The sequence below is a fragment of the Hypomesus nipponensis genome, chromosome 1 (assembly GCF_054491055.1).
Source record: "Hypomesus nipponensis isolate SF chromosome 1, ASM5449105v1, whole genome shotgun sequence".
NCBI lineage: Eukaryota > Metazoa > Chordata > Actinopteri > Osmeriformes > Osmeridae > Hypomesus > Hypomesus nipponensis.
The window spans coordinates 14,855,037-14,870,457 of NC_140361.1; the positions used below are offsets into that span (position 1 = coordinate 14,855,037).

The 15,421-nt window shown below is 47.5% G+C and overlaps 1 protein-coding gene across 1 annotated transcript; it reads right to left on the reverse strand.

The window, feature by feature from the left end:
* Positions 1-1,414: 1,414 nt before the first annotated feature.
* pcdh10b (protocadherin 10b) lies at positions 1,415-15,071 on the reverse strand. Its single transcript, XM_084699161.1, has 5 exons — positions 12,125-15,071; positions 11,066-11,124; positions 10,742-10,848; positions 4,652-5,014; positions 1,415-2,873 (listed from the first exon to the last, which is right to left on the reverse strand). Exons 1-5 carry the CDS (start codon positions 14,633-14,635, stop codon positions 2,854-2,856), a joined length of 3,060 nt encoding a protein of 1,019 aa, XP_084555287.1. The 5' UTR covers positions 14,636-15,071; the 3' UTR covers positions 1,415-2,853.
* Positions 15,072-15,421: the final 350 nt, after the last annotated feature.

Consider the following 15,421-nt stretch of genomic DNA (forward strand, 5'->3'; position numbering starts at 1 on the left):
CATTTGGAAGCTCGTGTGCAGCACCACACGTGGAAATTAAAACTTTTGGTATGTGACAGAGATTAGCACGAGACGAGGTCAGACATAATGACTTCCATTTCGGGAGGAAAATAGGCGATTGTCGTTCGTTTGCTCTCTGCAACACTTTTGTTCTCAATCTGAACGGTACCGTGCTGATAGTTCTGCCCCCATTAGCGCCCCAGAAAGGGCACTTTGGGGAGATTTCTAGAGTTCGGTTAACCCCGGTTCGTCACTGCTTGTTGAGATATTGTATTTGCTTTACTCGGTTAGGCTATATCCAGATCCAGCGCAGCAACGTGTAATCAGACACGTCATAAAAACAAATAAACAAGTCGGATTGAGGTTACACAGATTCAAATTCCTGTATTTCCATTTGATTATCCATCACATCAAGAATAAATGTCTCATTTTGTTAGTGTGGGATTTTAAACAAATGAATGAATATTCAAAATGTAAGATTAGGAAGGATTAACGTTGATTTATGTAGCGCAGTTTCAGCATAGCTGGCCATTAGCCATCTGTACACATTTTAATCTACCTTGAATATACACACTCCCACTTTAGACGGATAAAAAAAAGACGAGAAAAACATATTGTAACATTTAAAAACATAATCTATGGTAGTGTCTACAAAGACGGAAAATTGCTCGATTATATGTCAAGCTATAGACTTGTATTAAGAATACATAAGAATTCAGTATACACGGTGGTAGCATCTGTTATCCAGAGCCAACTTAAAAAAGTCACATGTAGACCTATCACATTCCATGTTTTGACCAAGGTTGGCATTCTCTATTTATGCTTTTTCAGCGATTGCCAAGTGGTGCTACAGCATGGTGATAAAGGAAAACCACTTACATGATTCACAGTTGAGGCATGTTATTTAAATCACGTCTTAAATGGGCTGTTGGAAAAAAAGTTATTTGTTTTATTTGTTTGGTCGTTTTTGAGTGATGTGTCACTATTCAAGCTTCATCATGAAGTTCCCCCAAGTCTGGAATGTCCTCAGAGGGAACTTTAAAAACCAAGAAGCACTCATTGTAAATCACTCTGTTCTCAGGGTGATGTTGGCCTACAAGTATGGTCTACTAAAAATAATGTATTTTATGTTTCACAGTCAGTTCTCCGCTCTTGCATTGTGGATGTAAACAGATGCCGCGCACACACACCACAAGAACAGGCCAAAGCAGAGCCAGGAGTCTAGATGAATCCGCCACAGGAGACAGACTTGGGTTTAATCTCCTCCGTCCAGACCACCATGCACTAGTTTTACCAACTCCTCAACTGTCAGTCTATCTCCTGTCTCCAGCTTCAATCAAATCTAAGATAAGATCTGCTCTGCGACTAGAAAGAAAAACACATTGCACTGGGCATTTCAAATTTTTTCTCAGTTTATTGTTGGCATATTGGTGTGTGTGTGTGAGAGAGAGAGAGAGAGAGAGAGAGAGAGAGAGAGAGAGAGAGAGCATATGTGTGTTCACTTGTTTTGCGCACTGCATGTGTACAACACCTTTCATATTTGGCCACGTTTTAAGCATTTTTGTTCTTTGTAATTTGACCCACTTTTTTTTTTGGTTACAATAACACAGAATTACCATGGAAATTCAAATCGAAATCATGATCTCCTTTATCGTTTTTGTAGACATGAGTTTGGAAATTCCCAAAGTGAAAAATGAAATAAGGAAAAATGATAAAGAAGTCGGTTTCACACCCAATAAGGCTGACTGTTTGACTCTGTATCACTAGAGCGTTCTAGAGCACTTGAAGAAGCTTAGGAAACCCTAGTCTGTATAGGAAAACCACCAAATAGATAGCACGCCTTCAGAAAAAAGTATATATAGAGATAGTATTATATATAGATTTATATTCATTTTTGAAGCTTTTTAAAAGAGTACAGTAAACACACATGATATAAACTACTGGACGCCTTGGAGTCCACGGTGTTGGCCAACACGGTCCAGAACCACTAGGTCGTGAAAACGAAGAAACGAAACAAAAAAACTGGAAAAGAAAAAGAAAGTACTTCTGTCCACGATCTTTCTTTATAAAGTTGAAGAAGATTTGAAGAGAGATAGACACCCGACCAGACCACACAAACAGAATAGAAAACAGTCAATTCTAAAACGGTGGTATTGCATTTTGAAATGCACAAATATCTCCTGTACAACTGGCTTAAATCTGCTGTGATAGTACAAACATCTAAAGGGCTCAGTGACGGTGTCCGCTTGTCCAGTTTTTGTCCTTTTTTTTGTTGTCTTGAAGCCTGTTTTTTGAAATCAACATTTTTTTTTTTTTTTTGGTGATTTTCTTAAAGATGTACATCGGCGCTGTAAACAAGCACACACAGATCCAGGAAGGAGAGAGCGCGCTCCTCCCGACTGCTCCTCCGTCTCCTTTCCCTTTATCTCCTCCTCCTCGTCTTTCGGTTCTGTTTTCAGGGTAATCTCAGTCCTGCTGAGAGCGTGGGGCTCCGCGCAAACGGCAGTCAGTCCGCCCGTCACGTCCGTGAGTCCATCCGCGGGGCAGCCGCCCCCAACCCCCCCTCCCCTCCAAGGTCGGCAGTAGTGTCCAAAATAATTCCAAGTGGCAAGGAGGGAGGGGTGGAAGGGGTGTGTGTAGGCTTCCCGAAGGACTGGCGACCCCCGAAAGAGTTTCAAACTGGTGGGGGGGAGGGGGGGGGATAACGGGGGCGTGTGTACGTGGCAGGGGGTTCACGTCGGCCCGTGGAACGCGAAGGAAGCGGAGTTGTGAACTTGATGCTGTTTTCCGCCTTTGTCGCTTTGACTGATTGTGCAAAGTCATGCGGTCTCTGGTATGTCCACGCGAAAGGAACTAGCAAACCCTTTTCCTCGCTGCAAGCAGAGAACACACGCTGGTTAGGGCTCACGTTTGTCTGGGAGAAAGAACAAAACTGCACTCAACAAACACAAACGTACAGTGCAGCTCAAGGACTGCGCTTCGTTCACACCGTGCCAGGCAGTCCAGACAGGAAAAACAAGGTCAAAAAGTCCTCCCCTTCACCCTGCCCCCACCTCCCATCTTTCCTCTCCCGACCCCCAATTTCAATTCACTCAGCTCACTCACTCGTCCATAATGGCCGTGCGAGGACGGGAGTCCCGCGAAACAATTCGCACGGCCAATTGATTTAGGACGGCAACAAAAGGGGGGTCTTTAACTCAAATGGGCCACAGACCAGACAAATGGAGTCTGCCCCTCCCCCTGCCCTGCTTCCTCCCCCCATGAGCCTACCAGCCCCCCCCCCCCACCCCTGCCCCCCGCCCCCTGCCCCCGCCCCCACACCAAACCCAGAGGCTCCGTGTCATCTCTGTGGGATTTAGGTAATGACCAGGCCAGTATCTGCCACAGGCACCAATCTCCCTCCGACAGGGTTCTGTCTCCTTTGCTGGCCGTCTTGATCTGATTAGAGAAAGACTGAGACCTTCTTAGAGACATGAATATCCCCCCCCCCACTGCCCCCCCACGTCCTCCAGCCCCCCCCCCCTCCCTGCTATTCTCTATCCTCTCCTTTACACCCCCGCTCCACCCCCATCCCTGCACCAGAATGATCAGGTGTCAACTTTATCTGAGGGTTACAATGACAATGAGGGTTACGACTCGATTGCCGCCCGAAAGTTCCGACCGAACCCGAACAAACAAGCGAATAAAAGAAGCTCGTTCCACATCCACGCCCTAACGAAGAAGAATGCCCCAGCTTAACTGAAGGGCAACTGCAGACGCGTCCAACAGCAGTCTGTGCCCCCGTCCCTCATTGGCTCGGCGGCTAGTTCCGGAAGGAGAGACGAGGACCAATCCGAGCAGTGGTCCTCGTCCTCCTTCGCGCCTCACTACGCCCTGGCCGACGGCAGAGCTGCAGCGGGCCAGGAGCCCAGACCTCCCGCTGATGACAAGAGGCTCTTAAGACGCCACTTCATGGGAATAGAACAGCGCATGTTCCCCTCATTGCGTCGTGTGCGTAGGTGGGGCGGGGGGGGCCGGGATCTTTTTGCAGCCTTTGACAAGACGAGCAAGTTCGGATACAGGACGTTCCTTGGGAAATCTGCTTTTTTTTCCTCTCAATTACACGAGAAGGGTTTTTATTTGAGAATAATAGCTCCCAATCAGCAGGTACTAAAGGGTAATGTCTCGTCCCTGTTCTTTTAAAGCCGGTAAAGCTAGTCTCATTTCCGTCTCCTGCGATAACACGGCCATCTTTTCATAATGAAACAAACCATATATAATCCCAACATCTCAACCTCTGTCAAAGCAAGGCGTATGGACCCAGAACCGAACTGTAATTGCTCCTGGCAGATTTCATTTACTAGAGAGCCTCTACCTCCCCCCCCCCCCCCCCCCCCATGTGTGAAGGAGTGAACTGGAATGGAGGGAGCCATGGAGGAGGAGGAGGAGGGAGGGGCCAACACGGAGACATGCGGATAATGAATGTGTTTCGGAAGAAGGGAAGAGTTAGTTAAACGTACTCTAACAAGGAAGGTGAATTCGAGAGATGGGGTCAAAACGGCCAAAGATTGATTTCACTTTGTCCTTTTTTGTTTGTTAATTCAACGATCAGATTGGGGGTTAGGAGTGGAGTGGTTAGCCCCGGAGCTACCAGTGCGAAGCGGATACTCACTCAAATAGGCTGGTTTGTAAGGCGCTGCCCGTGTGTTAGACAGAAGTGCCTCAAACTCTTTCCTCTCTAGCGAGCCTGGGGCATGGAGGTGGTGGTGGTGGTGGTGGAGGTGGTTTTGGTGGAGGTGTTGGTGGCTGAGGGGTGTCTCCTTCCCAAAGGTGGAGAATGACTTATCGCCCCCCGTTTGCTCTTGGCTTTCAAATACCTCAGTGTCGGGCACGGAGTCCATGCCGGGCACGTGTAGGTTGCTGCGGTAGTCAGCCGCCTGGCGCCCGTCTGAGGGTACGAAGGAGGGCATCCAGCAGCGGTCAGAGTGGCCCAGGGCCTTACACTCCTCTGTGCAGTTGGAGAAGAGATCGGCGCCTGGAGGGGGGAGGGAGGGGAGGGAGGGAGGGAGGGAGGGAGGGAGGGGGAGGGAGGGAGGGAGGGAGGGAGGGAGGGAGGGAGGGAGGGAGGGAGGGAGGGAGGGAGGGAGGGAGGGAGGGAGGGAGGGAGGGAGGGAGGGAGGGAGGGAGGGAGGGAGGGAGGGAATAAACATTGGTCAAAAAAAGGTTTCGCTCAGTTCATGTTCGAACAACACAAACCAGGAAAAGAAAGAAATACACATATACCCACAGACTCACACACACACACACACACACACACACACCCACGCACACACTACACAAAGGAGCCAGATCTGTAATTCCTCATGGCAGCACTCTTCCTTTTACCCTCCAAGATCAAAGCTCCCTCGATCTGATGAAACTGAGGCAGTATAGATAAACCCTCCCCGCACACACACACACTCTCTCTAAAGCTCAGCATGGAGAGAAAAGTGAACCAGGGTCGCCATCTTCTCTGCTAAAAGACATGAACCTGTGAAAATCAGCCCGGGTGCATCTCCACCAACTCGAGGCTACATAGCTCTAACCTCCTCCCATCCAGCAGTTTCATCTGTGACTCACTGTCACGTGACTACTCCTGACAGAACCAAACACCACGAATAGACAGGGGGGGTTCAGGGGTGAGAGGTCCCTGGAGGGTCAGCACCATGTTAGGGAGCCAGGGATGTGACCTAACGTGCCACTGTAAGAGCCGTACTCCAGGTGGTTCTCCGGGGCACGTGCAAAGAAGGCGGCTCCAGATGGGTTCAAAACCTGGAATGGTAAAGCGTCAGTGCTAGCTTGAACTGGCGCACTAGATCACACAGACCACAAGCTCGATAGTATTGGATTACGCCGGTTGGCCTTGCACTGCGTCTCTCTGCTTTCAGACGGTAATGCCTTTTGTGTGTAAATGAATGGGTTCAGGTGCTATGCCACGGTAGAAGCCAAAGTAATTATGCGTTAAGATTTTGTTTTGGATTGAGAGCAGAGGTCATTTTTTGTTTAAGTCCTACTTGTGAAATAATGGACACGTCAAACCAGAAGTAATAGAATGAATGTTTTGGGCCAAACGGCAGGGAAGACATAAACAAAGATATGTTTTGTAATGTATTGTATTTCCACAGAGTGTTCTGTTAAAAAACGTTGACTAACCGGGATGCTATCGACGGTTGCTCACCTCCTGTGAATACAGTAAGCCTTTATATTAAGTACCTTTAAAGTCTCAAAAAGTGCTTTCAAATGTGAATACAATTCATTAATCCACTGAAACGTCCGCCCAGATAAGCATGTCCTGACCCCCAACCAACTGAAGTTGTTGTGTGTTGGTTGTCTGCGGCCATGTATGGGAATCAAATCTTAAACTGCACACTAAGGCTATCTCTTAATCCTCCATACACAGACTGATTATAGCCTTAGACTGCTGGTGTCCTGTGTGTGTGTGTGTGTGTGTGTGTGTGTGTGTGTGTGTGTGTGTGTGTGTGTGTGTGTGTGTGTGTGTGTGTGTGTGTGTGTGTGTGTGCGTGTGTGTGTGTGAGTGTGTGTGTGTGTGTGTCTGTGTGTCTGTGTGTCTGGACTGGTCAGCAAAAGGGGAATTTGCTTTGTTACAAAGAGGATTAATTTGGCTCAGCATCGCCAACAGCTTGGACAAGTGCCAAGGCCTTGAACGAGAAGCTTTCTTATTAAATATTAACGGACAACCATAAATACGCCATCTAATTACAAGTCCACATCATCCATACACCTCTAGGAGACAAGCACATCATAATCATAGTTTTGTACCTATCAATACTAACTATGTACAACTCACGAATACAAACAGACAGGCTTTTAGACGCTCATGGTCTGCAGTAAATGTGCACTCTGGGTTTAAACCAGTATTACCTGTACTTGTTAGGCCATTCAGCGAAGACAAAGAGGGCCACTGTGGACAATAGACAATGACCATGCATATCAATGAACATTACACCCATAGACCTAAGGTACTAGAACCCAGATGGACAAAGTTGTGGTATTTCTTCTCACCCAGAGATAACACACACGCGCGCGGACACGCACACGCATGCACTGAGGACACTGTCTAAGCCACAACCAAAGCCAAATCAAAGACATCTTGATATTTTGTGACATTTGACGAAATGAGATGGTTCCTTTGGGTGGTTCATTAGGTGTCTTCGCGAGAAGAAAGGAACCGGCCTCCCGCACTGACCTGTCTCTTAGTCACGCTGGGATTTTAAAAACCATGACGCCCAGATAATATCCTTCTTATTTCTCTGTTCTCTTAGGATATTGTGCTGAGCAAACACACGTCTGTCCACAGCAACAGTTAATAAGCCCGGACTAAGTCAACAAGCCATGCCCTTAACCACACACCGTCAAAGAGGCGACAGAGAGAGAAAGAGGGAGGGAGGGAAGTAGTGAGAATGAACAGGAAGTGATGGAGAGAGAGAGAGAGAGAGAGAGAGAGAGACAGACAGACAGAGAGAGAGAGAGAGAGAGAGAGAGAGAGAGAGAGAGAGAGAAAAGAAGAGAAAGAGAGGAAGTGGAGACAGGATGAGAAAGCAGGGAGCAGAAAGAGAGATGGGACATGGGAGAATGAGGAGGAAAAGGAAGGCTATAAAGAGTGTCGGAGTGAAAGAGCCTGGATGAATTCACTGACCCCCCCCCCCCATTGACGGCTCATCTTCCTCTTAGAATTCTGCACGCCACTCGAGCAGGGCAAACACAAGTCTTGATAATAACCTTCATTTTGTAATTGCTATGCAGAGGTCTGAAAATGAATTACTGATCAGTGAGCTGTTACCACGGCGATAACGTGAACAGCAGACCTAAGGAGGGATTTGCCACGGCAACCCGGGTGGGGGAAATGTGGGGAGAAGGCAACAGAAAAGCCAATCCCATAATAGTTCCAAAGTGGACGATATTCATTGAATAGGTTGGGCTGGCATGGTGACAGAAAGCCAATTCAGTCACATAGAAGCTTGACTCCCTGACTGCAAAAACTATAAACACTTTTTCCAAAAACAAACAACCACATAATTAGGAAATTCATACATTCAAAGTGAGATTGTTTCATGTTGACCTTCTCTCAAATTATAATTCAAATGATACTTCAAACTACCCACAAAGATGGCTCCAAAGGTAAACGCTCAAAAAGGGGAAAATAATTGTAATTATTTAAATACTGAATAAATACTGTTCTGCTATGGGTTTAAGTGATAAATACAATTCTAGGCTGACATCCCATTCTTTGACAAACTCAATTAGGAAATAGCACAGCATCATGTCTTTGGAAGTACAGTGCAAGTAGCGGGTAGCTCAGCCACGCTATCAATTATCCTAATCAAACAAAGACTTAATGCACGGCAATTAATCTGTTTAAAGACACTAAGCTCTACGATAATTCCACAACAAAGACATTGTATCCGAGTCCCATTCCAAGGGTATACAAAGTCAAAAGCAAAGATGGGAGTCTTCCTCTATCACTGATGTGCTGAGAAGTAAACAAATGATATACATTAACATTGTGGTCTGGTTTTGAGTGTAGCTGAAAACATTTGTATGTCTTACATTCAATATAGATATTCCCTGTCAATGACAAAGAGGTGGGCAATTCACATTCCACCCTTCTGTGTTCAATGATTTACATGGACTGAAAGGCTCCCAAAACATGGTGATTCAATGGTAATGTACAGAAAACCAAATGTACATTTACCTACGCCTCTGTTAAACTGTTTTATTGTTCAGGATGAGCATTTTGTTTCCACTTACTGTAGGGTATTGTTTCCAGAGTACAATGGTTCTTTAAACTAATTGTGACCTGTTTCTATTGTTGAAAAATGGTTCTAGAGAGAAACTCCATCATGATAAAACAGTTGGCTTTTATTATTCGGGATAAGCAATAAAACTCCATAATGAAGTGCTAACCATCTTTAAAACGGCAATAACATGTGCCTTGGAGCTAAAGTACATTACAGTAAAAAGGAAAAGAAAAAAGATAAACACAAAAGAAAAGAAAATTGACCTTGTTCATGTCTGTTTACTTTGTCTGGATGGGCCCTTTTAAACCTTTACAGGTTTGAGAACCAAGGGAAGGCATGGCAGACAGCTCGTTTTGCACACTGTAGGTTCACGCCATGGACGTCATAGACCTTTTTTTACTGGGGCATGTACCCCAGTATAAATCTGCTGTGCCCCAGTAAAATCTGAAGTTTGAGTTTTAACAATTTACTTCATTAGTCAGTGCATTAATTTAGATTGATAATCCCGGCAAAAAATAAACGCAGAATCCCAATCAACGCTTGTAAAAGTGTTCAACCGGAAAACACAAACCGATGCATGCAGAATCCCATGTCAGGGCGCTCTCCTGAGCTTGCCTAATAGCCACTGCCGCACGCACACAGAAATTCAGGTGTGGAACAAGTCAGAATTGGGGTAGGCAAAGAAAACATGACAAAATTAAAGATAGTTTCTAAATGAGACCTACCCACATCTTATTTTGACTATGAAAAACATTGATTACATGAAGCCCCCAAAAAACAGTATTTGCGCTCAAATGAATGCGAAAAAAATGCATGCTTGCATTAACTATGGATGTCCCTGCCAAAGTTGATATCAAACTTGCGTCTCTGAGCTGTTGTATAGTGGTTTAAGCAAGGGGAGTTTCTCTAGCCTGGTCGTGCATTGTGCGCAGCAAGCTTGAAATAAAAAAGGGATATGAATAGGGCCCTGCGCCCCAGTAGAGTTTTATGTCTAACAACGCCTCTGGTTGACGCTATGGGCAGAGCCCGGGAGATAATCGACACATGCTGGCGCTAGACCAAAAGAGCCGTACGGATGAATGAAGAGATAAACCGCATTCAGGGCTCAGCCCTGTTGCAAAAAGCTGTTATGGGATAGATAAATAGATAGGGAAGATAAAAGATGGGCACTGAAGAATGCGGTCAGGGGGGGTGGGGCTGGTTTGAGGCGTGGGTGCGGGGTCGGGGTGGGCAGCAACCAAGCAGTCAATGAATGAATCGTCTGTTTGCGTCCGCAAGGCCTATTTGGTCCCGTTCCCACACCGCCGCCAATGGCAAACAGGTCCTCGTTAAAAATCCCGTCACGTTCTGACAAGTGGTCTCCACCACGGACCGAGCAGAGGGGCCTCATTAACCGGCTGCATATTTACAAACAACGGGATTAAGTACAACGGAGGTTCATTATTGTTCGGAGCAGATTTCTCCTGTTGATGAATGATAACACGATTGAGCGTCATGCTAGAATCAAGGACAGTGAGAGTTCTCAAAGACGCAAAAATCCATCAAAACAACCGTTTTCACATAAGAGACTACTGCAACACGCGGTGGCCAAAGCCCTACGGTGCCTGGAATTCACAACACGTACACGTTGGTAGCCTTGCATGTGCGTTTTTCAGAAACCGTATGTGATGACAATGGGTAGAGTAGAGCGCAGTCGGTAGCTTTCTTTTCAGCACCACGCGGTTGCGGACAGCGATGAGCAACACAAACAGTGAAGCACAGAGTTGCACAATTCTGCAATCGTGTAACTTGTAATGTCATGTGTCAATACAGTCTATTGGTCAGCTCTGAAGTGGCAACGACGAGGATAGGGTTTTTCTAAGGCTGTAAAGAACGCTCTTGCATTGTGCCGACCTTCTTTGCACTCTGTCTCAAACAAACATATAGCCAGCGTGTTTCCAAAAGGCTAACATGGATGAACTTACCGGAGGAGTGACCTCGATTGGTCGCGTCGTGGTCACTGTCTCCCTGCTCGCTGTCACCGTGTCCGCTGTCTTTCGAGCTCACGAGATCGGCCTCTTGGAACGCCGAGCTGTAGAGAGAGAAAGGGAATGTGTTAGTATTCAAACAATTCCCATGCATGTATTCACATGAATTATCTGGGGGCTTGGGAGGGGGGGGGGGATTTGATGATACATGATTCAGCCTCAGAGATGCAAAGTCCAACCACTTTGCATTGAGTGACCTCTTCTTACACTCAACCACATAAGTCCAGCTCCCAGCTCCCCATTAGTGGTAGTGTCTCTCACCTGTTCACGCGCCTGGGCCTGTCCACCAGGTAACTGAGCTCGGCTCGCTGATGTTTGGTCTGAAAGAAACGGGGCCATTTTGAGTTGCTGGCACAGAGTACAGGCTACAATATTTTAGACAAACAACTAACACTCAATCAAGCATCAAACATTTAACGTGAACAAATGGGGCTGCATTTATAAGAATGATTATACAGCATGAACAAGGGTGACTGATGTTAGCAATTTGCTGGCAATTTATGGTTTCCTCCATATTTTGCGAGGAGCTTTTTCCGGCCTATGGCTCTCTGGTATGTAGGCGACGTTGCCAGAAAGGAGATGAAGTGGTGATACTATTCATGCTGGCACAACTATAGACGGATCTCTGTTCTAGTGCGACTCAGCACGATCGTGACTTGTATGCCTAATATGTGTGTTCTCACAAGGGAAACAAGCCGCTGCGTGCAGACTCTCTCTCACACACACACGCCAACACACACACACACACACACACACAGCAACCGCACCAGCAGCCTCCAAGGCCCCATATATTATCTTTTTTTATGCTTATCATATTCAAAAATCCGTTATTTTAAGACACGACAAAGCCAATTGTGAGTAGAACAGGAACATGCAATGATTTAATTCCAAATGTAATCTCCCTCAGAATTGCCAAGGGCAACATGTCAGCAACTAGTAATCATATTTAGTTGAGATGGTGTTCCGGAAATTAATGACAGGATGTGGTCAGGCGTGTTTAGGCAGACTATGGAAAACATGATATGAGCCTGCTTAAACAATATGGCAATGAAACGCACAGGAAAACCTAAAAGTCCTTTAAAAGTATATTTTATCGTTTTATTTCCAAACCATCCAAACGCCCTAACCAGACACACACATGCTATATGATTTCACACACATATTAGAGGATGTGTGTCAGTGTGGTTTCAAAACATGATGCAGTTATCAGATTCTAGTCGCCTACAGTATTGAGCTCTTTATGGACATGAGCAAGTACATGCATGAGCAAGTACATGCTGGGTACTGGGGGGTGAGGCTATGGTATGAGAGGACTCTTACCTCGCTTGATAAAATGCTGCCATTTGATATGATGTCGGGCTGTTGGTCAGTGTACCCTGTCACTATAGCCCCGCTCGGGTTGTGTTCCGTGTCTGTGCTCCTAGACGGGCTACACGGCTTTAGGAACATGAGGTCGGTTTTGGCCGACTCCGGAGTCAGACATACCTGGTAGCAATAGTTCTGGTTTTGATGGTGAGAGCCGAAGCTCCCAGATTCTTCCACAGGTACCTGGGCCGTACTGGCCCCGGTGACGTTAACGGCACTCTGCACCAGCATGATATCGGACTTGCTGAGCTTTTTCTTGCGGGCTCGTGCGTGCCTACTACAGCAGGTGGTGCACCCGAGGCAGCACTCGCTGGTGAGGCACGTGTAGATGTTGAGCTTTTTGTCCTTCTGGCAGCGCACCGCCAGCACGATCATGGCGAGGAGGAAGATGAAGGAGACGGAGCCCAGGGCGATGATGAGGATCAGGGTGAGGTCCAGGGAGCCCTCCTTGGCCTTGGCGGCGCCCCTCTCCCCGCTGTTGCGACCCTCCACCACGCTGTCCACCAGCACGACGAACACACTCGCGGTGGAGGAGAGAGGAGGCTGCCCGTGGTCCCTAATCTCAATCAACAGGTCGTACATCTGGTGCGGGTCCCGCTTGGTGGAGACACGTCGGGCTGTGCGCAGCTCCCCAGTCCGCCAGTCCATCCTGAACATGCCGTTCTCGTTCCCACGCTGGATGCTGTAGGAGAGCCGTGCGTTCTCGCCGTCGTCCGCGTCCATGGCGACGATGCGGGTGACCAGGTATCCAGGCTCGGCGGACCGGGGCAGAGGCTCTCTCGCCGTGCCGTTCTTTCCCAGTGGGGCAATGACCGATGGGGGGTTGTCATTCTGGTCAACGATGATCACTTTGACCGTTACGTTAGAGTACAGCTCGGGGCTACCAGAATCTTTCGCCTGAACCATGAAGGTGAAATCCTTCAGCTGTTCGTAATCAAAAGATCTGAGTGCGTACAGATAGCCAGTCTCCTCGTTGATTGACACATACGTCTTTACGGACATACCTTGAATATCACACTCCATTATGGAGTAACTTATGAGCGCGTTCTGACCTATGTCTGGGTCCAAAGCAGTCACAGCGTGGATATAAGCGCCTGGAACATTGTTTTCAGTCACATACACATCATAAAAGGGCTGCGTAAACGTTGGTGCATTGTCATTCACATCCGACACTTGGACTTTGATAGATTTACTAGTGGCGAGAGAAGGTGTACCTTTATCCCTAGCAACTACAGTGACTGAATAAGAGTCTGCATTTTCTCTGTTTAAGGGTCCGTCCGTCACAATAGTGAAATAGTTCCTAAATGAGGTTTTGAGTTTGAACGGCACGTCCCCGAGAATTTCAACGTGCATCTGTCCGTTATCCTCCGAGTCCTTGTCCGTCACGCTCAGCAACGCTATGACGGTGCCCGGGGCTGCGTTCTCGTTCACCGACTCGGTCACGGTGCTAAACGTAATCTCGGGAGCGTTATCGTTCACGTCCGTGACTTTCACCAGAACTTTGCAGTGCGCGGGCACGGCATTTGGCCCGAGGTCTTTCGCCTGAACGAATATTTGATACAAGCCACTCTCCTCGAAATCCACTTCTCCGCGCACCTCGATGCGACCAGTGCGCGCATCTATGCTAAATAAGTCCTTCACGCGGCTTGAGATGTGGTTGCTGAACGAATACACTATCTCTCCATTCTGACCCTCGTCTAAATCAGTGGCGTTCAGCTGAATAACCAGGGTGCCCACCGGTGCGTTCTCGGGGAGGCTCACTGAGTACACGGGCTGATCAAACACGGGTACATTGTCGTTAGAATCCAGCACTTTGACTACCAAAAGCGCGGTGCCGGTCCTAGGCGGCTGGCCACCGTCCACCGCCGTTAGCACGTATCTGTGCGCCGCCTGCTGCTCTCTGTCTAGCGGCTTCTCCAGCACCAACTCGGCGAATTTGTTCCCGTCCGTTTGTGTCTGCACATCCAGGTAGAAATAGTTGTTGGTGGTGATGTCGTATGTGCGCAAGGCGTTGGAGCCCACGTCTGGATCAAATGCGCTCTCCAAAGGGAAGCGGGTTCCGGGGGTAGCACTCTCCGAGATTTCCACGGTGATGTCGGTCTCGGGGAAGCTGGGTGGATTGTCATTAATATCTACGACCTCTATTTCTATGCGGAAAAGCTCGAGCGGGTTCTCAAGAAACACCTCCAGGTTTAACTGACAGCTGGCACTCTGCTTACAGATCTGCTCGCGGTCGATTCTCTCGTTGACGAACAGAATTCCATTCTCCAGGTTCACCTCCAGATACGGTGTCCGCGAGTTGGGCACTACCTGGAAGCGTCGCGAGGCGACTTTGGTGAAGTCCAGTCCCAGGTCCTCGGCGATATTCCCCACGAACGTGCCATGTTCCGCCTCCTCCGGCACAGAGTAGCGTATTTGCGAGACAGCTCCATTCGCAATACACAGCAGAATGAATAGCACAATCATCGCCAAAGAACGAGTGCACTTGGGAAACAAAAATCTTATCCGTTTTTATTTAACGCGTCAATACCCATTACCATTAGTCCAAGGAAAGTCACAAAAATTGGCTTTAAAAATAAGGCTTTTGGGAATGAAAAACTTCCCTTTAACTGTCCAGTCAAACGAGGACCATCTTGTTTGCTTTGGCCAAAGCTGGTTTGTCTCCCCCTCAAAAAAAGCTATCTTCAGATCAACAAGCTCTGCTCTACGCGTCCCGTAGTGGCAACAGCGCACATTCCAATGATGAAGAACGCTCCTTTAGTGATGAGATTAGTCTAAAAGCACATATCAATTCGTGGGAGGGGAAAACATAATCCATACAATTCATGCATTCGATGATTTCCTTCATCCGCTCATTTTTAACTATCAACAACTGTTATCCGACTTGTTTCTTTCTACTGTAGTGTCCGTTCCCTGTAGCGCACTCACTGCGGTCTCCTCAGCCACTACTGAATGGTATTCACTCAACTATTCGTTTTTTTCCGCAGCGCACCTCCCCTACCAGCCAACAGGATCCCTCAGCACCCGCCAAGCTCTTCCCTGATTGGACGGTTCGAACGCTCGTCAGGGTTAGACTGCGCTCCCGTTGAGTGACGCTGTCATCTCCTAGCTGGTTCTGAACTGCATACCTGACGAGACATATGGATAGAGAGAGAGGAGAGAGGGGAGAGGGGAGAGGGGAGAGGGAGAGGGGAGAGGGGAGAGGGGAGAGGAGAGAGAGAGAGAGAGAGAGAGAGAGAGAGAGAGAGAGAG

Coding starts and splice junctions, on each gene's coding strand:
- pcdh10b (XM_084699161.1), bottom strand. CDS start 14,635: ATGATTGTGCTATTCATTCTGCTGTGTATTGCGAATGGAGCTGTCTCG. Junction 11,125..12,124: donor GCAGCATTTTATCAAGCGAG/GTAAGAGTCCTC, acceptor CGTTTCTTTCAG/ACCAAACATCAGCGAGCCGA. Junction 10,849..11,065: donor AGGCCCAGGCGCGTGAACAG/GTGAGAGACACT, acceptor CTCTCTCTACAG/CTCGGCGTTCCAAGAGGCCG.